General features: G+C 45.8%; 1 protein-coding gene across 1 annotated transcript in view; it reads left to right on the plus strand.

Annotated features, from left to right (window-relative positions):
* The window catches only part of LOC120909258 (snaclec botrocetin subunit alpha-like), a 43,671-nt gene extending 20,004 nt beyond the window's left edge, over positions 1–23,667 (plus strand). Inside the window, exons 4-6 of the mRNA XM_040320989.1 lie at positions 17,877–18,014; positions 20,724–20,832; positions 23,247–23,667. Of these exons, the coding sequence (XP_040176923.1) occupies positions 17,877–18,014; positions 20,724–20,832; positions 23,247–23,335 (336 nt within the window). The 3' untranslated portion in view covers positions 23,336–23,667. The remainder of the gene's footprint in view (positions 1–17,876; positions 18,015–20,723; positions 20,833–23,246) is intronic.
* Positions 23,668–24,243: the final 576 nt, after the last annotated feature.

Consider the following 24,243-nt stretch of genomic DNA (forward strand, 5'->3'; position numbering starts at 1 on the left):
TGACTAAGCAGGGAGCACGTCAGATGGCTGCAGAGAGCAACTGCTTGTTTTCTGTTAGGGATTACAAACACTTTAACCACTTGCTTACTGGGCACATATACCCCCCTCCTGACCAAGTGAAATTTCAGCTTCCGGCACTGCGTCGCTTTAACTGACAATTGCGCGGCCGTGCGACGTGGCTCCCAAACAAAATTGACGTCCTTTTTTTCCCACAAGTAGAGCTTTCTTTTGGTGGTATTTGATCACCTCCCGTTTTTATTTTTTAAAAACACACTGAAATTTTTTTTTTTATAAACAAAAAAAGAGCGACAATTTAAAAAAAAATAAATAATTTCTCAGTCTAGGCCGATACGTATTCTTCTACATATTTTTGGTAAAAAAAATCGCAATAGGGGACAGAATTATTTTATTTTTTTATTTTTTTTACTAGTAATGGCGGCGATCTGCGATTTTTAATGGGACGGCAACATTATGGCGGACACATCGGACACTTTTGACACATTTTTGGCACCATTCACATTTATACTGCAATCAGTGCTATAAATATGCACTAATTACTGTATAAATGTGACTGGCATTGAAGGGGTTAACACTAGGGGGTGAGGAAGGGGTTAAATGTGTACCCTATATAGTGTTCTAACTGTGGGGGAAGGGGGGTGACTGGGGGAGGTGACCGATCTGTGTCCCTATGTACAAGAGACACAGATCGTCTCCTCTCTCCCTGACAGGACGCTGTCATTGTGAGAGCCGGCAATGAGAAATGATCTCATATGTTTACATATGAGATCATCTCTCATTGGCCGCACAGATCGCGCTGTAAATAGCCGCTGTGATTGGCTATTTACCGCGATCTGTGTTTGGCTGTGTCCAAGGGACACGGCCAGCACAGCAGTTCCCCCGCTGCGTGCTCGGGAGCGCGCGCGGGGAACGAGGAAAGGGGCGGCCGTAAAAACACGGCCTTCCAGAGAAGTAGAGCCACCCTGCGGCCGTATATAGTCGTATGGCCGTCGGGAAGTGGTTAAATTGAACCTGTGCTTGTGGATGACAGTTCCGAAGCTGCATTTGACCCGTTTTGATTTCTTTTAATCCAGCAGGTCATCGCTGGTGAAGCAGATCAAACATGGACTTTTGCTGCATTTTACATGGGAACACACACATTTGAGCAGCACTGCCTTTAATGCGAAAGGAAGTGATTGACAATAATGCCATGATTTGAGCCTTTAAAGTGACACTAAATTATATTCTTAAACTCCAAAAATAATCCATATAAATCCACTACTTAATGGCCATGTAATCCAGGGCTCACAATTTCAAGTCCTGAGCTACTAGCCAGGCCTTAAAGTGATTCTAAAGTTATATTAAATAATACTTACTTCCTCTGTGTTGTTGGTTTTTCACAGAGCAGCTTGGATCCTCCTCTTCTCGGGTCCCTCTTTGCTGCTCCTGGCCCCTCCCTCCTATCGAGTGCCCCTACAGCCAGTAGCTTCCTATTGGGGCACTGGAGCCGAGTCACAGCTCTGTGTGGGGCATGGAGCCCCGACCTGAAACCTTCCCCTCTCTTACCTGATTGGCTGACTGAGTTTGATTGACAGCCGCGGGAGCCAATGGTGCCACTGCTGTGTCTCAGCCAATCAGGAGGAGTGTCGCGGACGGCTTAGACATTCATGGACATCACTGGAGAGAGATGGGGCTCAGGTAAGTAATTAGGGGGTGCTGGGGGGGCTGCTACACACAAAAGTTTTTTATCTTAATGCATGGAATGCATTAAGATAAAAGACCTTCTGCCTTTTCAACTCCTTTAAGAGTTACTCACCACCAGTTGCCTCACCCAACCCCTACCCTGCCCCGCCCCTAAACATGTCCTCGTAACTTATCTTATGAAATGACATATTAAAAGCCAGCAGCTACAAATACTGCAGCTGCTGACTTTTAATAAATGGACACTTACCTGTTCTGGAGTCCAAAGACGTCGGCAGCAGAATACGAGCAATCGCTCGTCTCTCTGCTGCCCCCACCGCCATCCTCAGTGAGGCAAAAGTCCATATTAGATTTGCTGTGCTGTCCTCAATGGTCCCCTGCTGTATTCTGGGAGCTGTGTGTTTCCCAGAACACAACGGGAGGGGGGGGGGTTTATGGGGGGGTTGTGATGCACTACCCGCAGGTCCCCGCAGTGTGTTCCCAGAAGTGGGTGCAAATATGACACCGGAGGGGGGAGGGGTTCCGATGAGCGGAAGTTCCACTTTAGGGTGGAGCTCCGCTCTAAGTTACAAAAATAAATATTAACAACAACAACAACTTTAACAATAATAACATAAAAGCAATGTGAACATAAAAGGAAATTAAGAGCTTTGCATCAATAGGCTAACAAAATATTAAGTGTACCTGCTCAAACATTTTTTTTTTTCCAAATAACTTTTTTTATTAAAAAAATAAGATTGCATACAGCATACAGGAACATATGACACAGCATAAGGATAGACAGGAAAATAAGGCACGCATCTGCCTGTGTTGCATGTTTTCAAGTAATAAGTAATGCGGGCCGTCTACATGTTTCTTGCCAATAGCTAGTACAAAGCTGAAGTCGGGAATGCCATATCACATCAATATGCATAAGTACACTGCGAAACGTTGAACATGGAGGGGGTCATAGGGGTACCCCCAAAAAGAGGAAGGAGGGAAGAAGGGAGAGAAAAGTGATAGGATGGGGGGTAGAGAGGGGAGAAGAGGGAAAGGTCATCGAGTTAGCTCGTTTACCTGATCACGGCGGGTCCTCCCGAAGGCGCCAAGGCCCCCAGACCATGTCGTGGGCTTCCAATCTGTCCTGTATCCTGGCAGTCATTCTCTCCATCAGCTCCACATCTTTGATTCTAGCGTGCAAGGCCCCCGGGTCAGGGGGAGAGCGTTTTTTTCCAATTTAGAGCTACAAGGCAGCGGGCAGCTGTGAGGATATGGTGCGTTAGCTTTCTACAAGGCACAGATATTCTCAGGGGAGATAGGCCCAGGAGGAAGAATTTGGGGGACATGGGGACCTGTGCATCCAGGAGGCGGCCCAACAGTTGTTGCACCTCGGTCCAGTAGGGGACAATCAGCGGGCAGCTCCAGTAAATATGGAAGAGGGAGCCTCTGTCTCCTTGACATCGCCAACATCGATCGGAGCTAGCGGGGTATATAGCTGCTCAAACCTTTTATGAACTTAGAGCATTTTTTTCATCTTTACAATCAGACGTAAGAGACTTTACCTAAGTGAAAGTGTGGCATTAAAGGGGTTGTAAAGGTAATTTTTTTCCCCCTAAATAGCTTCCTTTACCTTAGTGCAGTCCTCCTTCACTTATCTCATCCTTCGATTTTGCTTTTAAATGTCTTTATTTCTTCTGAGAAATCCTCACTTCCTGTTCTTCTGTCTGTAACTAAACACAGTAATTCAACACTTTATTCCTGGTGTGGAAAAAGGCTCGAGGGGGGAGGGGGCGAGCAGGAGTGTCAGGATGCCCACTAACACACAGCCCTTTTCTCTATCTGTAAAGTAGATAGTGTCCCGACACTCCTGTTCGCCCCCTCCCCCCTCAAGAGGCTTTCTCTACACCACTGTGTAGTTACAGACAGTGTCTCTGGAGGGAGCAGGAGAGGGTGGCTATGTGCCTAGATACAGTGGGACCATGGAGAATGAACGTAGTCAACCTACAATCGTTGTCAGATCACAGCTGCGAAAAAAAAGGAATTTGGAGATTTGGAGGAGGCTGGAAGCAATAGAATGGACATTTTGAGTTAAAGTAGTTGTTAAGCCACTCTAACCTGTATACACCATTGGCAATGTTCCCTATTGCAGTGGCGGCTGGTGCTTAAAAATTTTCGGGGGGCGCAAACTAAAAAAAAAAATTGCAGCCTCACTGTGCCTATCAAATGCAGCCACTGTGCCATCAATTGTCACCACTGTGCCATGCCATCAAACGCAGCCACTGTGCCATCAATTGTCACCACTGTGCCATGTCATCAAACGCAGCCACTGTGCCATGAATTGTCACCACTGTGCCATGCCATCAAATGCAGTCACTGTGCCATGCCATCAAACGCAGCCACTGTGCCATCAGATGTCTCCACTGTGCCATGCCATCAAACGCAGCCACTGTGCCATCAATTGTCACCACTGTGCCATGCCATCAAACGCAGCCACTGTGCCATCAATTGTCACCACTGTGCCATTCCATCAAACGCAGCCACTGTGCCATCAATTGTCACCACTGTTCCATGCCATCAAATGCAGTCACTGTGCCATGCCATCAAACGCAGCCACTGTGCTATCAATTGTCTCCACTGTGCCATGCCATCAAACGCAGCCACTGTGCCATCAATTGTCGCCACTGTGCCAATTGTCACCCATGTGCCCTTTAATTGTCGCCACTGTGCCCATTGTTGCCACTGTGCATGTCACTGTGCCCTTTAATTGTTGCCACGGTGCCCATTGTCACCATTGTGCCCATTGATGCCACTGTGCATGTCACTGTGCCCTTTAATTGTTGCCACTGTGCCCATTGTTGCCACTGTGCATGTCACTGTGCTCTTTAATTGTCACCACTGTGCCCTTTATCACCACTGTACCAATTGATGCCACTGTGCCCTTTGTCGCCTCTGCGCCCTCGATGACGCTACAGCCAATCAGGTTACCGATAACCAGAATCAGCGAACCTGATTGGCTGAGACGGCCGTCAGTCTTATCCAAGGTAAGCACCCCCCGTACGTCCCCTGGATAAGCTTCCGGGAGACGAGGGCTGTACTCGGAAGGCACTTCGCACAGCCAACCAGCTGCCGTTATTCAGGTAGCCGGAACCCAAGGTCCGGCCATCTGAATAGACCAGTGGCAGCTGGCAACAATAACATACATTAATGCAATGCATGAATGTATGTTATTTGCGAGACCCAGAGGGGGGGGGGCGCTGCAGCGCCCTCTATAGACGGACCGCCATCACTGCAGTTAGTATAAGTAAAAACAAAGGGCCTGTTTTTTTTTTGTGACTACAAAAGGGGGGGGGGGAGCAGTGCCCGGGCGCCCCCTATGGACAGGCCGCCACTGCCCTATTGTAGTTTCCCTCTCTGGGTGTGATTTATAAAAATAAATGCTGCAAATACCTTTTTTCACAGCCGAGATTGCGATCACATGACTGTCAAGCTCTCTCCTTTCTTCCTCTGAGAGATGCAGCTGAGATTCCTCTGTTGATGTCAGTCTGGAGGGGAGGAGAGGAGGAGAAAGCTGGCTTGTCATGTGATTGCAATCTCCGCTCATTCACAGAGGGGGACACTTCAATGGGAGGCAGTGCTGATGGTGTATACAGGTTAGTGTTATGAGAGCAGAAAGAGGGGGGAGGGGTGGCTCACACACAGACAGAGAGGGGAGGGGGAGGAGGACACAGGAGCAGAGAGGAGAGCAGATAGCAGGCTGCTGATGACAGAGGCACGTAAACTGACCACAGAGGGATGGGGAGAAACTGGGAGAATCAGCCAGGTTTTTTAGGTGTTACAGGGGGCCAAATGACACAGGACAAGCACTGTGTGATATAATATGCTTTAAAGGTGCAGGATCTATTTTAATTTATTTTTTGGGTTAACAAAACTCTTTAAGGTGATAAATTATACTTGAATGGATTTTGTTTTTTAAATCAGAGTTTAGTGAAGTGGGTGGCATGGGTGACTCCATAGCAGCCCTCAAAAAATCCACTCGCTTGCTCGCATTTTGCGAGTGGATTCTGAGGTCTGGCGAGGAAAGGCTGCCTGGGAGTTGGGGGGGCGAGCCATCAGCTTGGCTGTGTCAAATGGGAGTCCTTCTCCCAGCAATCACGGAGGCCAGGGGGAAGAGAGAGAGAGAGAGCCGCCCAGGTGTTCAGAGCGCAGCGGGGGGAACACAGCAATAACAGCTTTCATTTCAATAGCCATGTTCCCCGCCGATCGCTGTCAGATACAGCCCCGCCCCCTGGTCCCGGGACTTTGATTGACAGATCACCCGTCACTGGGATTGGAGGGGTGATCTGTCTATCAAAGTTCCCCTACCAGGGGGCGGGTCTGTATATGACATTGCGCGGCGGGAACACGGCTATTGAAATGAAAGCTGTTATCACTGTGTTCCCCCACTGGGCACACGGCTGCATGGTGGACACAAGACTGCATTAGTGGGCACAAGGCTGCATGGTGGACACAAGACTGCATTGGTGGGCCCTGGTACACAGCTGCATGGTGGACACATGGCTGCATGGTGGGCACACGGCTGCACTGGTGGACACAAGGCTGCATTGGTGGGCACTGGGCACACGGCTGCATGGTGGACACAAGGCTGCATTAGTGAGCACTGGGCACACGGCTGCATGGTGGACACAAGACTGCATTGGTGGGCACACGGCTGCATGGTGGACACAAGACTGCATAGGTGGGCACACGGCTGCACCGTGAACACAAGACTGCATTGTGGGCACACGGCTGCATTGGTGGGCACACGGCTGCATGGTGGACACAAGACTGCATTGGTGGACACAAGACTGCATTGGTGAGCACTGGGCACACGGCTGCATGGTGGACACAAGACTACATTGGTGGGCAGAAGGCTGCATGGTGGACACAAGACTGCATTGGTGGGCACTGGGCACACGGCTGCATGGTGGACACAATACTGCATTGGTGGGCACTGGGCACAAAGCTGCATTGGTGGGCACACGGCTGCATTGGTGGACACAAGGCTGCATTGGTGGCCACCGGGCACAAGGCTGCATTGGTGGGCACTAGGCACAAGTCTGCATTGGTGGGAACAAAGCTGCTTTAGTGGGCACTAGGCACAAGGCTGCATTGGTGGGCACAAGGCTGCATTGCTGGGCACTAGGCACAAGGCTGCATGGTGGACACACGCAGCCTGCATTGGTGGGCATGGATACAGTTGTTGTTAATATTTTTTTTAATAACTTAATTCTGCAAAATACATTTGAGTGTCATTTTATGAGAGCGTGTTTAGGGGCGGAATTAGGGACGGGCGGGCTGGGTGGGACAACTGGTGGTGAGTAACCCTTGAGGCCTGGCTAGTAGCTCAGGACTTGAAATTTTGACCCCTGCTCCATAGGATGCTGCAAGATAAAGGAGCCCCTCTGAAACAGGAAACCTGGGGCAGTGGTAATGGCACCAGCTTTAACTGGAACATAGGCAAGGATTAATAAAGATAAAGAAGTTGCATACTCAGTAATAGAGATGAGCTTTATGTTCGTGTCGAACATGAGTTCGACTCGAACATTGGCTGTTTGCCAAATAGCGAACAATTTGGGGTGTTCGTGGCAAATTCGAAAAGCCCCAGAGCACCCTTTAAAGTCTTTGAGAGAAATCAAAAATGCTAATTTTAAAGGTTAATATGCAAGTTTTTGTCATAAAATGTGTTTGGGGACCTTTTTTCTGCCCCAGGGGACATGTATCAATGCAAAAAAAAGTTTTAAAAACTGAAGTTTTTTCGGGAACAGTGATTTTAATAATGCTTAAAGTGAAAAAATAAAAGTGAAACATTTATTTAAATTTTGTACCTGGGGGGTGTCTATAGTATGCCTGTAAAGTAGCGCATGTTTTCCGTGCTTAGAAAAGTCTCTGCACAAAATTTCTAAAGGAAAAAAAGTAATTCAAAACTACTCGCGGCTATAATGAATTGTCGGGTCCCGGCAATACAGATAAAAGTAATTGAAAAAAAACAAACCAAAAAAATCCCGGCCCCCCTATGTAAATTGGTAACGGGGTAAATTGTACCCCTACCATTTCACCCAAAAAAAGCGAAAAGGAAAAAACACACACACACAGCTTGGGACAAGTCCTTTAATAAAAAATCTAGGGCTGCAGAAATTAACAATTAATTCCTTGATTAATCGTTAATTTTTTTGATCAATCAAAATTCTTTTGATCGGTACTAGTGGTGCAACGGATTGTGAATGATCCGTGTTCCGAATGGATCACCATATGCAGATCGGCACACCACGTGATCCGCTGCTGCCTCTGCCATAGGTAAGGCTGCGTCTTCAGTCTAGCTCCCGGAGCGGCGGCCATCTTGGTCCACCCGGCGGCGGCATAGGTGAGCCTAGAGCGGCATGCTGACGTCATTACCTGGCCTCAACTGCTCGTCTTCGGCCGGCTTCTCTGGTAAGACTAGGCAAACACTAATCTTCCTATACAGCGGGGGAGATGTGGACCATATTGCAGTGGGGAGATGTTTGTGGATTACAGTGGGTTTTTTTTTTTGGATTACAGTGGGGAGATGTCTGTGGATATTACAGTGGGGGAGAGGTCTATGGATATTACAGTGGGGAAGATGTCTGTGGATATTACAGTGGGGGGTATTGTGGATATTACAGTGGGGGTGATTGTGGATATTACAGTGGGGGAGATGTCTGTGGATATTACAGTGGGGGAAATGTCTGTGGATTTTACAGTGGGGACTATATATGGTGGTGATCCAAAAAATATATGTGCGTTATAATTAATCGAAATTAGTCAAAAAATCGATTAATCAAACATGAAAATTTTAATCAATAACAGCCACAAAAAAATAAAACAATAAATCTAGCGCTGTAATCCTTAGACGAGTCCGACCCGCCTCTACGGACGATACAGCCTCCTCCATAGGAGGCACGACCCGTCTGACAGTTCTTTTATAACCGAGGGCAGGGCCACCCGTCATGTGTGTGGGTGACCCCGCCCCCTCTGACGCAAGGGGAAACGCCAGGGTTGCCCAGTGGCGTGTACGGGGTGACCCCACCCCCTCTGCCGCGTTACTGGAAACCCGCGTTGCATCAGAGGGGGGCGGGGTCACCTGTGATGTCACGGGGAAACGCCCATTGCATCATAGGGGGCGGGGTCACCAGTCCACTTCACGGGTGGCTCCGCCCTCGGTTATAAAAGAACTGTCAGATGGGTCGCGCGTCATTCGGCCGGGTGCCTCCTATGGAGGAGGCTGTATCATTCATAGCGGCGGGTCGGACTTGTAGAAGGATTACGGCGCTGGATTATTATTATTTTTTATTAAAGGACTTGTCCCAAGCTGTGTGTGTGTGTGTGTTTTTTTTCTCACTTTTTTGGGTGAAATGGTAGGGGGCTTCCAGATTCCGATAAGCCTCCCACCCACAGACCCCCACAGCCACCGAGCAAGGGTTGTGGGGATGAGGCCCTTGTCCCCATCAACATGGGGACATCCTCCCCATGTTGAGGGCATGTGGCCTGGTACGGTTCAGGAGGGGGGGCGTTCTATTGTTCCACCTTTTTTCCTGCGGCGTGCCAGGTTGCGTGCTCGGATAAGGGTCTGGTATGGATTTTTGGGGGGAACCCCACGCCATTTTTGAAAAAAAAAATTGGTGCAGGGTTTCCCTTAATATTCATACCAGACCCAAAGGGCCTGATAATGTACTGGGGGGGGGGACCCATGTCGTTTTTTTCAATGACTTTTATCTGTGTTGCCGGGACCCGACAATTCATTATAGTAGTAGTAGTAGTAGTTTTAAAGAACTTTTTTTCCTTTAGAAATGTCATTTTATGCAGAGACTTTTCTAAGCACAGGAAACATGGCCCCAGGTCCCCAAACACTTTTTATGACAATAACTTGCATATTAGCCTTTAATATTAGCACTTTTGATTTTTTATGTTCGTGTCCCATAGACTTTAACGGTGTTTGCGTGTTCGAACACATTTTTTGCCTGTTCGCATATTCTGCTGCGAACCGAACCAAGGGTGTTTGGCTCATCCCTACTCAGTTAGTGATTCAATCAGCTGCTGATTACTCACTTTAAAGTGGTTAACAGGTAAAAGTTGTGATACATTTGCCTATATGTCTCAGTGTACTGCTCCCTGCTAGCCATGGGTAGATGTAGAAAGGAATTTCATGTGTGATTCATTCCTCTGACAGGTTATTGACGTGCTAATGTCCCCTCACTATTCTAAAGGTTAATTGATCTATTGTGTTGTGTAAAGAAGATCTGTGTTTACCCTTAAAAGATGTGTATTGTATCATCAGGCTAAATGATTAGAGAAGTAGTATGTTAATTATTCTGATTGCTTCAGTGTAGTAATTAACTCCAGTGATGTCTTTATCTAAAGAAATGTGTCTGCATGGTCGGCTCCGACTTGTCTCCTATAATCTGTATGGGAAACCCCACTGTGTGAGGGGGGCGTTCCTAACAGGCTGTAACCACATATAAGCTGAGTTTTTGTGTCATTAAAGTGTCTTGTTCTAGCAGTAAGCTTGTCTCATGTGTGGCTTTCTGGGCGATTCCAGGGATATCCCTCCTCGTGGAATATTGGGGTGATTGTCGTTATGGGAAGAAGGGAACGTTGACGGGGATATCATACCGATACCGTCACAATTGGTTGGCAGCAGCGGGATCTTCCCTTCTATTCCCCTTCACACCCGGATTCCAAGCAGACACTGGAAGAACTACTGGAAGTTTGTGGAAGGATCGCTAGCAACAAAACCAAGCGGGTCATCATAGCAGAATTAATGGAGCTAGACCAGGAGGACGGGATTGCAGCAACGCCAGCAGTACAAGAGATGGAGACACCAGTGATTCAGGAGGAGTCACCAACCAACAAGCTAATGAGAGAGAAGCTAGCGTGGTTCGGCCCGAACCCAACGCCGGATGTGGTTCTGAAAGTGATGGACCTGTTAGCGGAGGAGGCTAAACAAATAAGGGACGCAGAGCTACAGTTAAAACTGGCAGCAGTCCAACAAGCAGCCGCACCTTCTCCGAACAGTGAGTACAGCACAGCAGACGCAAGGAAGATTCCGTTCAGCGCTTTTAAAGCTTTTGATGAAAAGGACTGTGAAATTGATAACTACCTGGCGGATTTTGAGCGACAATGTAACCTGCACCGAATAGCTAGAAGAGAGTGGGTTGCAATATTGTCAGGCAAACTGTCAGGCAAAGCTTCTGATGCTTTCCGGACCGTGCCAGATCAGGATATCCATAGCTACGCCAGGGTTAAAGAAGTGCTCCTGGCTCGTTATGCGGTAACTCCAGAGTCCCACCGACAGAAGTTCAGGGACTCACGCAAAACCACGAAAGACTCTTACGCAGAATGGGCATGCCAGTTGTCCCTGTCGGCCTCTAACTGGGTTAACAGCAGCCAGGCCACCACCGCAGAGGACATTTTGCAACTAATGCTCCTGGAGCAATTTTACAATCACATCCAGACGGACGTCAAGGATTGGGTGAGAGATCGCAGGCCCATGACTCTACCAGAGGCCGCGAAGTTGGCGGATGAATATGCGGATACTCGCAAGACAAACCAGGTCACACCACGGGTACAACCCCCACAACCAACGGCGCCCTCACACCCACCAGCCGCTAGATACCAACCGCCTAACAGACCGATGACATATAGCCCTCGCTACCCACGCCAGGAGGACAACGAACAACGCTGCTTCCGGTGCAAACAGTTGGGTCACTTCAAGCAGAATTGCCCCATGAATGACAACACCAGGTCAAATTGGTCTCAACCTGGGTACCGCTCACCAGCAGCAGCCCATTGTGTAGACTCGGCTTGGGATCCCCAGGAGCTGGGTCAGGAAGAACAATTGGGCACCCCTTACGAAGCCCTCATGGTACAATCTGTTATTACGGACAACAGGGAACACCATTGTCAGCTGGTCATGGGCGACAGCCATGAGCCGGAGGGGCCTTGGAGGGAGCTGGGCAGAAAGAGGCACCGCCAGCTACCCTCCAAGAAGAAGAGGTCCTGGAAGTCATATAAACAGCGGACCTGGGAGGAGAAGAAGCGACTGGAGGAGATGGAATCGCAGCGGGCGCCCCAGATGCGGGCCGAGATGTTCGCCAAGGGCCCACCGGTGGCCCCTTACACCACCACCCAGTTCCTGATGATGAAGGACCACGTGGAAAGCCTGCAGGACATGAGCAAGCAGGATCTGATCCGTGAGTACATAGAGCTGGAGGAGTGGATAAGCCGCATGGAGGAGGAGAACAACCACCTGAGGTCACAGCAGGCTGACCCCCCCAGGCTCCATGAACTGGAGATGGAGCTGGAGAAGCTCCAAGAGGAGAACCGGCGGCTGCGGAGGGAGCAGGGGGTGGCTGATCTTATGGGGCTCTGATTCCCCTCTCCCCCCCCGGACTCTGAGCACCAGTGCTACAGCATTTCAACAAATATAACTTTTTCTTTTTATGAATCTCCTGTGATTGTCACTTCAGAGCCATAACCTGCCCCCTCCCATAGCGGGACACCTAGATGGCGGCGCACAGACCCATTCGCTGTCTTCACACTGACTTCTGGTGACTTTGCAGATCGTACAAAGACTTGGGGACTGACCGGCGTGTGATCTGACGACCCGGTGACATACCTGAGTCTGAAGCAGTTGCCAAGGGAGGTCAGTCATGCCAAACGGAGTTAACCTCGGACTAAAAGCTCTAAACCCGTCAACCCTACTGGACCAGGAAAGGTCCAACCGGGTTTGCCGGAGCAGGGAGCAAAAGGGGGGCCATTGTGATACATTTGCCTATATGTCTCAGTGTACTGCTCCCTGCTAGCCATGGGTAGATGTAGAAAGGAATTTCATGTGTGATTCATTCCTCTGACAGGTTATTGACGTGCTAATGTCCCCTCACTATTCTAAAGGTTAATTGATCTATTGTGTTGTGTAAAGAAGATCTGTGTTTACCCTTAAAAGATGTGTATTGTATCATCAGGCTAAATGATTAGAGAAGTAGTATGTTAATTATTCTGATTGCTTCAGTGTAGTAATTAACTCCAGTGATGTCTTTATCTAAAGAAATGTGTCTGCATGGTCGGCTCCGACTTGTCTCCTATAATCTGTATGGGAAACCCCACTGTGTGAGGGGGGCGTTCCTAACAGGCTGTAACCACATATAAGCTGGGGTTTTGTGTCATTAAAGTGTCTTGTTCTAGCAGTAAGCTTGTCTCATGTGTGGCTTTCTGGGCGATTCCAGGGATATCCCTCCTCGTGGAATATTGGGGTGATTGTCGTTATGGGAAGAAGGGAACGTTGACGGGGATATCATACCGATACCGTCACAAAAGTGTATAGCATTCTCCCCCGTCCGACGTTGGTCCCACATGCCCTGTTCCCGTGGTGACCACCTTTAAGTACTTGGGGGTATATGTCTCCCCTAGGGTGACCGACTTCTGTAGCCTGAATGTCTTTCCCTTGCTGACTCGGTTTAGAGACAAAATCCATATATGGAATAGGCTGAAAATGTCCCTAGCGGGTAAGACCAACCTCATCAAGATGATTCTGATGCCGCAGTTACTGTACCTGCTCCACAATTCCCCAGTAGTCATTACCCTCAAAACGTTTAGAGTGGTCAATTCACTTTTTAGGCAACTGCTTTGGCATGTTAAAACCCCCAGGATAAAACTGGAACAACTGCAGCGCCCCAAGGAGGGTGGGGGGCTGGCCCTTCCTAACCCATGGATCTACTATTTAGCAGCACAGCTACAGCACCTAATCGGTGCCATGTCCCCGGCTCCGGCTGGCTCCTCGGCTAGGCTTTTGCTGCTTGGCTCGGGGGCTACGTCGATACCAGAGGGACTTGAGGCCCAACAGTTTCAAAAACCTAATAAGAAAATGCCCACCTTCGCGCTCACCCAGAAGGTGTGGAATAAGGCGAGGCAGCTTCAGGGGGTCACAGGATTCACTGAATTCAGCCCGATTTGGGGGAACAATTCGTACCCCGAACTGGCCAAACTAGATCAGGGCCCAAGGTGGCGCCTTCAAGGCATAACGCTTCTCAAACAGATATTCCGAGGTGGCGCGCTGCTCCCGTTTGATACTCTCCGGTCCAGGTTTGCACTCCCCCAATGCATGTTCTTTTTCTACTTACAACTGCAACATGCAATTAGAGCCCAGGGGGACGCGGTGGAGTGGGCTCAGTCCCCCACTCCGGTATTCCGCGTCTTGAGGGCTGCATCTGAGACTAAAGGTGTTATTTCGCAATGTTACAACATGCTGCTGGACACATTCTTAGAGGGGCACCCCATGAAGGTGGCAGACCAGTGGGAGGCAGACGTGGGCCCGATGACAGGAGACATGTGGGAGCAGGCGCTGCTGGCGGTCAACAGCTGCTCGCTTAATGTAGCACAGAAGGTATCCCAGCTATATATTTTATTGAGGGTCCACTTTACCCCGGTGAAACTTTTTAAGATGGGTGGGGTCACCGACCCAATGTGTAACAGATGCAAGGTAATGTCTGGTGATCTGATTCATCTGCTGTGGCGCTGCCCCAAGCTCCATAGGTTCTGGAGCGGGGTCCTGGAAACACTCAATTCTGTGTTCCAGGTCTCTGTCCCCCTGGAGCCGATACATTGTCTGCTTGGGGTACTGGAGGGAGTAATCATGGAGGAGCGGACTCGACTGGCTTTTAACAGAGCACTGTTCCAGGCCAGGACGGCCATTCTCCTGAAATGGAAACTAGAGGCTCCCCCCACACTTAAATTTTGGTTGACACACATGGGCAAGATGCTGGTTATGGAGAAATATATTTTTCAACACAGAGGGAACGCGGGCAAATTTGACAGGCTGTGGGACGCGTGGCTGGCCACACCTGGCTTGAGCCCTATGGAACTAGTCCAGGGGAGACTGTTGGGTGGTAACTAGACTTGCCAGTTATGGGGAGGCGGGATTGGAGGGCATGCCATCGGTAATTGCTAAACATGTGCTAGATGTTGGATGGAGAGGTTTGGGCAAAGTGTACTGTATATGCTACTGCTGTCGTGTCATACTGTTTCTTTTCTATGTATGTTTTATGAGCAATAAAAACGTCTTTGATTTAAAAAAAAAAAAGTGTATAGCATTACGGTGACATGTGTAACTGTTTTTATAGGCCCTGTAAACATAATTGAGACACACACTTACACTACACTCAATGGCTTGCCCTTATAAATGCTGTGTGCTCAATAAAAAGCCAGTAAACCTACCGTGTACAGAAACTGAGATTGATTTTTTTATTTATATAACATTTTTTATGCAGCCATTTGTTCTTTGTTATCAGCCAGCCTTGCCTGCAGTAGCTGTCAATGTGTCACATTACCAGGCACTAAAACTGGGTATATAGACATAGATTATTTCAATTTAAATAATATAACAGAGTACGCCATTCATATTCTACAGTGCGGATGGGGGGGAATCTCTCAGTGTGACAATTGTATTATGGCAGCCGCAGTCAGCACCTGTCAGAACACCCCCATAGCGGCTGCATCTGACTAGATGCAAACACTGTTCAGCTGACACATTTCTGCCCAGCTCCTCCAATTCTTCTATCATATAGTGTATATACATCTTAAAGTAAACCATCAGTGTTTTTTTTAGCTTATCATGGTGAGCACAATAAAATACACATCCCTATGTAAACTATTTGATACATTTTTTAGCCCCACACTCCTGCTCCTCCAGGCTGCTTCCCCAGAACTTCTGGTCTTTACAGGAAAGAGTTAACAGTAGACAGTACAGTCTTGTGTCAGTCTGTTAGTTAGGAAAAGGTAGGTGGGGGAAGCAGGGGAGTACTTTGCCATCCTAGGCTACAGGACTGTGTGTTTCTGTTGTTCCACACACTGTAGGGAGGCAAAACTCGATTCCCTGCATGCAAGGGTGGCTCTGCAGAATGCTGCAAGAGAAAGAAGCCACCCAGCAACAGGGAACCTGGGGCAGTGGTCATAGCACCAGCTTAAACTGGAACATAGGCAAGGCACTTCAGCCCCATGATCAGGCCATTTTTTGCGATATGGCACTGCTTCGCTTTAACTGACAATTAGGCGGCCATGCAATGTTGTACCTTGAACAAAATTGATGTCCTTTTTTCCCCCCACAAATTGAGCTTTCGTTTGGTGGCATTTGATCACCTCTGCTCTATAAACAACAAAAGCATGACTGACTGGTATAATTAGCAGTGTTTGTCCTCATGACACTCAGTTAAGTAATTGCCAGACCATTGTTCTTAATTTTTACTGACAGTCTACTGACTGGAATGGAACCAGCTGATTGGACAAAAAACAATGTAGCACCAATATTTAAAAAAGACACAAACTTACATGCCTGGCAATTACAGATCAGTTACCCCAACATCAATAGTATGCAAGCTCTGGGAGGGGATGATAAGGGACTCTATACAATCGGAAAAAAGGAAAAGAGATGCTTCCATAGCATAAAACCACAGGTAACTTTTATTCACATGTACAGCACTCACATTTCAGAAGAATCATAAAAGCATTTCTGCCATGCAGCTCCGACATGATCGAGAAGGTAAACTTTGACTGAGGAGCTGGGCATACAAGTTTTTTTTTCCTATCTGATGGTTTGTATGTGATGTTTCCAGCATAGTTTTCCGATTGGCTTAATGAATACTAACATGGAGTTTGAATACTAACTTGGAGTTTGCTGTATCCGGATACTAATACCCATTGATTTTGGAGTTACATGCTGAGCTTGGTCAAATCTGGTAAGCGGTTTGCGAATACTAGTGGTGGACTCACTTAAGGCTATTCTAGACCACGAAAGCTGCATGGTTGAAAGTGCACGGGTGTTATCAACCGACACAAACACAAACTTTCTTCCCTTCCTGTTTCATTGGGAATATGAACTTTCTCATGTTTTAATTTTATTTTTTTCTTTATTTTATTTTTGTGTGTTTTTCACAACATTCCATTGTCACTTCTGGCGAAACCCCAGAGGTGTTTTTGTATCACTAAATATTTTTTGGGCGTCCAGGGTTTTGGAGCCCAAACACTATGTAAATGGTCACTCATTGAAATTTATTTTGATTTGCATGTATTGTGTAGTTGACATTTATATATTCTTATACACCTATAATATTAGCTCCTCCTTAGAGGTGGAGTGGTGACCTTGGGGTTACCCAATATATAGGTGGGAGGGACTGGATATTGGTTGGAGTTTGGAACCACCAAGGAGAGGATATCAGAGAGGGTTTGGTGTACTCTCTGCTTCTGGGGACAAAGAGAAGCATCACTCTAAGGCCTGAGAGTGGGAATTGAGATGAGGACTGAGATTTGGTGTGTGAGTGAGTACTGCCATGCTCCTTCCCAGCTATTACCAAATAATGTTTTGTCTACCGAAGCCAAGCTTTATTGCCAATATATTAAAGATTGTGTTGCCATGGATTTTGACTGTTCTGTTTCTGTTATACAAGTAAAAGAGTGAACTTTACAGCCAGAAGCCTCTGCGTGTTGTGAGAGTAACCCCCCCCCCCCCATTTATGCATCAGGTGACCTGAGCCCCCATGTCTCATGGGCCCTGGGTGGTCAGTTGGACTTCTGGAGCTTCTATCTGTACCACAGAAAACTTAGGCCTATGTAAGGGGTTAAATGTGTGGTGACCAAGAGGGACCAGCATCTGTGCACGTGAACAATACTGTATGTGGGTTTGGGCAGAACACAAGGGTGATGCCCTGAAGACCCTGTATGCAGGTGGGGCCCAGCTGTGCGTGTCAGCCATGTGGAAAAAATCTGGTTGCCTCCCCCCTTTACAACTTCCCTAGTTGTAGAGATGATCCTCTGAGGTCAACACTGTAGGTCACTGACTGCATTAAATGTGCAAATTAGGAGGTTACTTATACTTCTTTTTGGTTTGGGTCAGTGATTTACTGTAGGAGGTATTGAGGAGAGAAACTGACAGGAAACTTTTTAAAAGAAGGTCAACAATGGCAACAGGTCTATGTATAAATAGGTCTCCTTCAATAAAAACATAATTTTAACTCAGCTTCTTGTTACAGCTTTTCAGCCATCAAGGCTGAAAGACAATAGAGTAGGCTATTGGCTGGAAAAAAAAATCACAAGTTTAATTCAACCATCTTTTGTTAATGCCTTTATGTACTCACAGTTATCTCCATTACACCTAGAGTCACTGCCAGTCTCTCTTCAGCCGTGCCCATCTGACCAGTGTCCTGAACGAGAACCACAACCTGTTCCTTATGGCACTTGCAGAATCACAAGGCTCCCTTAATGACAAGTTCTGGACTGGAGCCAACAGCGAGAAGGTAAACATTCTCCCAAACTCTGGACAAATAAAGTTTGGGCATAAATGGTCTGGTTTTGTATCGCTATGCCTTTATGGTAGGGTTAGGCGCTTGAGAATTTTGTCTATTTAATTCATGGTTGTAGGGTCATAACTGTGTATGTTGGGGGGGGGCAGTCACAAGACCTCTAGTCCTTCTTTTCAGCACAAGATTTCCACATTCTTCTGAGTCCTCCTGTCCTCTGAGTGGTCCACGAAGGAAAAGTAGCACACTGATGAGCTCTGTCTATTACACTGCTCACTCCTCCTATCGGTATGGTCTCTGTCAGCATATGAACTGATTGGCTCCTTGTGATGGATGCTTCTTCCTCTCCCATTTTACACTCTGCTGTACAAGGACTGCAGGATGGTGACATGAATGACAGGTTCACTAAAAGTGCAGGAGATGGGTAGTATGACTCACATGATGCAATGCTATTCAGTCTCATTGATGGGAGTCTATATAGAAATTCTACCCTATCCCTATAGCTTTCCATGCTAGGTGATGGTAGTGCTGTATCCCAATAACACATTGGTTTTACTCTATTGATATTTACATGTTACTTGCGAATTAATGGATATTTAGTGAAGTCACTATCTCTTGTATGTGATACTTTCCATCTTTTCCTACCATTTATTCTATTCTGAAACTGCTATGGAGCCCAGGAGTCAGAGAAAGACTGGTCCATGTCTGAAAAGGAATGGTACAAAAAGTTTGCTTACTTACTACATTCATCAATCTGTCCCTTTCAACTCATGGGTTAAGAAACACAGTTTTTCTGTGCATTGATTCATCTGCCCAAGTCAGCTTAGTTCTGGGTGACCACAAAGCAGAAGACCCTCTTCAAACAGTATGGCAGGAGCCCAAAAAGAAGAAGAAAATCTCTGAGCAGCTCTGCCCAACTCACAAGCTGTGCAGTGAACTATTCATAGTGCTTGGCTACAACTTGTTCAATAACAGTGATAATATGTAGCTAAGTAGGGGCGCGTCATAGGTTGACCACCAGTGCTAAGGCTACCATCTCTAATGGTGTCCCATAAAACTTTGCCATGGATCTCATCGTTACACCTCAGCTGGCCTCATATATACCATGAACCCCAAGCCTGATAGCCAGACAGTTCGTATCTTTAGAAAACAAGCTCAGTTATTGCAGCATTTGTGTTTCTTTCAGGAATTCTGTTAATAGTCTAACCACAAGGAATGCATCCTGTGAATTAAGATTCTAAAGGAGCACTACAGTATTTTTTTTTAAATCCCTTCAAACCCAAATTGTTAACACTTGCCTACAATAATCCTCACTAATATCCTGTGGGGTTCTCTCAAGGCCTAAGAAAACAGCAAACTAACTATTGGGCCCTAGAACATGTAGACATATTTTGGAACAAGGTCCTTTAGCACCCAAGGCGAAAAGGGCCAAAGTGCCCCTTCATGAGCCATTAACTATTTCAGTTTTAAGCCCTGTCGTTTTTGCATCCCTCTTCTGCCTACACCTCAGTCCAGCTCTGCTTGGGGTCCACCAAATTACTGATGAACACTGTGCATATGACCTTACTATAAAGACCACATTTTGATAAAGATAGTTCTAATTCTGATACCATAACTTTTATGAGGTCCTCTAAAAAGTGGCATGGCTTGGCTTAAAGGATACCCACAGGGAAGAATTTAAAATCTAGAATGCTGTGTATGTGATGAAATTCCAATGGAATGATGTGATTCCAATGGAAAACACACTAAGCAAAACCGCAAAAGTGTGAATCTAGACCTAGTCGCCCACACAGGCCTCTAGTAAGACGGGTCTCAGTTCTCAATCCAGACTAACCTGATCATATAGAAACATTGCTTCCAGGAAATGTGTAGGTGTATTGTGTATGTTTTTTTACATTATCTTAAGATAGAAAAACTGAACATAAAAATAGCATTTGTACCTAAAGCAATACATCTCAGACAGATTTTATGCCAATGTCTGTATATTGCAAGGGCAATCCTTCAGTTAGTTGTTAAGTTGCCTATCTGTTCAATGGCAAATTGAAGGAGTGCAGGTTTACAGCTCTGCTGCTAAATGCTAGGCAGGGGCTTAGCGATATCACCCCACAACAGAAAGTGCTTTTATTGGCAGGATCTCCAGGTAAAAACTTTGCAACAAATTCACAGAAAACTATTTCTTTAAGAAAACTGTATACGTGATGGTGCCAGACATGCTGAAAAATGATTTAGATCCCATTAACACTGAGGAGTTTTTCAGGCGGTACAGCGCTAAAAATAGCGCTGCTATACCGCCTGAAAAACTCCTGCACTGCATACTCAATGTGAAAGCCCAAGGGGTTTCACACTGAGGCGATGCGCTGGCGGGAGAGGAAAAAATCTCCTGCTAGCAGTATCTTTGGAGCGGTGAGAGGAGCGGTGTGTATACCGCTCCTTCACCGCTTCTTCCCATTTAAAACAATGGGAAACTGCGGCAATACCGCCCGCAATGCGCCTCTGCAGAGGTATTAACCCTTTATCGGTCGCTAGCGGGGGTTAATAACGCACCTCTAGCGGCCGAATCCCGCGGCAAATCCGACGGTATATCGCCGCTATACCGCCACCGCCCCTCCCACCCCAATGTGAAAGGGGCCTAAGGGATTGAGGTTGCCTTGTTTGTAGTAACCTGATTGATATTGAAATTATTAACCTGTTTTTACTTTTTCTTAGGGATCAAATTCTTGGGCTGATGGATCTCCACTAAAATTTTTGAAATTACCTGGCAACCTTTTAAACAAAATATTTGGTGGAAAGTTGTGTTTGAGCATCTGCCATGGTGGTAAATATAACTATTAGAAATATACACTCTGTTTATAATTGATTCCGAAAAAGTGTTTTTACCTGCAAAAATTGAATTAAAAATGTCAATGTCTGTAATAATCTGGATCACCACTCTTGAATTTTTCTAAGTAACAGTCTTGCTTCCAAAAGCCTGGATTATATCGCACCTAATGCCGATGCGGCTCACAACAGGGGTCCTGTGCGTCCTGGTTCACCGTTTCAGGTCCGAATTCAGCCTGAAAAGACCTAAAACAGACCAAAAGTGCAAATTCGCACTGGAGCCGCATCCGAGATATGTGAACCAGCTTCATAGAGAGCAATTCACATTCTCTTGCTATTGCGAATTGGATGCGGTGATTCGACATCCAATTCGCAATAGTGTGAACCCGGCCTAAAAAAAGAATGGCAGACCACTGTATATGCATTAATATGCTCCCGATTTATTTTTATTTTTTTGCTTGCTTGTAAGGATGCAAGGCTCTCATTTGTATTTATTCTGGTCACAAAAGACAAAAAGAATAAACACCATTTTATATCTCTATATAATATCTGGTATTGCATGCTAGGTTACTGTCCGGAGTGATTCCTGCTTAGTTCTATGACAGCTGACTGGAAGAGTAATATAATTAATTCTGTTTTTAGTACAAATATTTGTATAATTGTATGCATCCTAAGGCTGGATTCACACCTATGCAGTTTTAGTGCTGTTTGCATTTTGCAGATTTGGACTACAGTTCATTTAAAGGAGTTGTAAATAAAAAAAAATGTTATGCTGAAATGACCGTTTACAGGGTATAGAGACATAATAGTTAACTGATTCCTTTTAAAAATGATTAAAAATAGATAAAAATCAATCATATAATGTGTACCTGTAGTTTCTAGTTTCGTTTTTGTTGTTTCCTGCCTCTCTGCTACCAATACAGGGCAGTGATGGTTTGGAAAACGAAACTGATTGGTGCTGAGGGGTTTTAGACACACAGGGGCAGATTCACAGAGCAAGTACGCCGGTGTATCTACTGATACGCCGGCGTACTTCCAAATTTCCCGCGTTGTATCTTTAGTTTGAATCCTCAAACCAAGATACGACAGCATCTGGGTAAGATCTGACAGGCGTACGGCTTCGTACGCCTTCGGATCGCAGATGCAATACTTTGGCGTCCGCTGGGTGGAGTTTGCGTCGTTTTCCGCGTCGGGTATGCAAATTAGTTTTTTCCAACGATCCACGAACGTACGCGTGGTCGTCGCATTCTCTTACGTCGTCTGTAGTCGGCTTTTTCCGGCGTATAGTTAAAGCTGCTATTTTATGGCGTATAGATAGACTTGCCATGTTAAAGTATGGCCGTCGTTCCCGCGTCGAAATTTGATTATTTTTTTTTGCGTAAGTCGTCCGTGAATAGGGATGGACTTAAGTCACGTTTAAGTAAAAAAAATGACTTACGGCGCAAATTCTTCCTGGATTCGAATTTATGCCAGGTAAGATACGGCGGCGTAGCGTATTTCTGATACGCTGCGCCTGTCCAATTGTCTTTGAATCTGCCCCACAGTAATCACAGCTCCTTGAAGTTAGTGACCACAGAGAGAAAGCTCCCAGCACTGTGGTTACCAGGAAATAGACAACCAGGAAGTGTGGAGATCAGAGAAAAATTACAGCAACTTGAGAGCAAAAACGAACAATGAGGACATGAAAAGAGCACTGCATTAAGGTAAAGGAAGCTATTAAGATAAAAAAAAATCCTTTACAACCCTTTAACATGGTTTCCCTTTGGAACATGTTCTGTTGTGCAAATCTGCAAAATGCAAAAAGCACTAAAACTGCATAGGTGTGAATCCAGCCTAATGACATTTCTTTTTGTATCTTTTTAAATAAAATGGTAATTTTTTTTCTTTTCATGCTGTCAGCAGACTGAATAAAAAAAATAATGAAATTGATTCCTCCAGCCATACAATCAAGGTGGATGGAGGATTCCCTTCACTGGGACCTTGTAGTCTGACAATGGCAGCCATCACAGCTTTTCAGTGGCTGTAGTAGATGTTCACCAACTTAAATTGCTAGATTGTGTCTTATTTTGTTACTCCTTTATCACTGTTTCCTGATTCTATTATCTGGAGAGGTAGACTCACAACAGGGTCTGAAAACATTGCAATCTTTTCTCTTTTCTTTAAAGTGTATTTCCACTTTTGCAGTCAAATTTAAGAAAGTCTAACTATATGTTTGATATGTGTTCCCATTCACACAGCAATGATTTGTTCTTGCTGGAGGGACTGAAATAGAGCATCTAAAAAAATATAAAAAGCCATTTTGCATATGTTTTTTAGTAGGTGCTATGCCAATTTTGGCTGCAAAAGTGGAAATACACAGTTTTTACCTAAAAGCTGACCCATCATCACACTAAACTTTTTTTTTTTTCCTAGGTGGAAATTTTTGGAGTCAACTAAGCTGTAGTGAGAAGCTTCCATTTGTGTGCATATACAAGCCAACTCAGCCTTGGGACTCAAAGTAGCAATAATGATCATTTTCAAACAATCACAGCTTTTTCTACCAAAAGGCAATTTGATAACCTTATTTTGGGTGGCACTCTCCAGGGGTGTAATGAGATTTGGTTTTCACCTTGCTTCCAGGCCTACTCCCATGGACAGCAGAAAACCTGTGTAGTAATGCAAGATCTGTTTCATTGCTCTGATGGAGCCTAAAATCTGGGGTGGAACTTAACACAGGGTTGGGGCTTGAAGCACTGACCTAGTCGAACAATGTTATAAAAGATTCCTAATCACCCATTTCTTAAATCTTTTCTTTTTTTTTGGAATAAAAACTGAGTTATTTCCCTTGCCTTCATTTACTTACTTGCTTCATTATATCTAGTTTATGATTACATATGTTTCTATCAAATATGTCTTATGTCTCAATTTAGTCTGGAATTGCATTGCAACCTGTTGTAGTACAGCACTTAGCTCTAGTGCCTTAAATGACCATTGTGATTTTAAGCTATACCCCTAACCCATTCCCCATCCTTAATGAAGTAACCTTCACTAAGACCCTTCATCTCAAGTTCTTACCTCATACTGCGTACTGACACATTAAAAACTTGTATAGGGCCATTCTGGAATGCAGCACCAGTGTCCAGAATGGCCCTATAGTAACATAGTTGGTAAAGTTGAAAAAAGACACAGGTCCATCAAGTCCAACCTGTGTGTGGGTTTTTATGTCAGTATTACATTGTATATTCCTGTATGTTATGGTCCCTCAGGTGCCTATCTAATAGTTTTTAGAAATTATATATGCTCCCTGCTGAAACCACTGCCTGCGGAAGAGAATTACACATCCTTACCGCTCTTACAGTAAAGAACCCTCTACGCAATTTAAAGTGTAAGTACACCTTTACAAAAAAAATCCGTAAGGTGAACTTACATA

The sequence above is a fragment of the Rana temporaria genome, chromosome 8 (genome assembly GCF_905171775.1).
Source record: "Rana temporaria chromosome 8, aRanTem1.1, whole genome shotgun sequence".
Classification (NCBI taxonomy): Eukaryota; Metazoa; Chordata; class Amphibia; order Anura; family Ranidae; genus Rana; species Rana temporaria.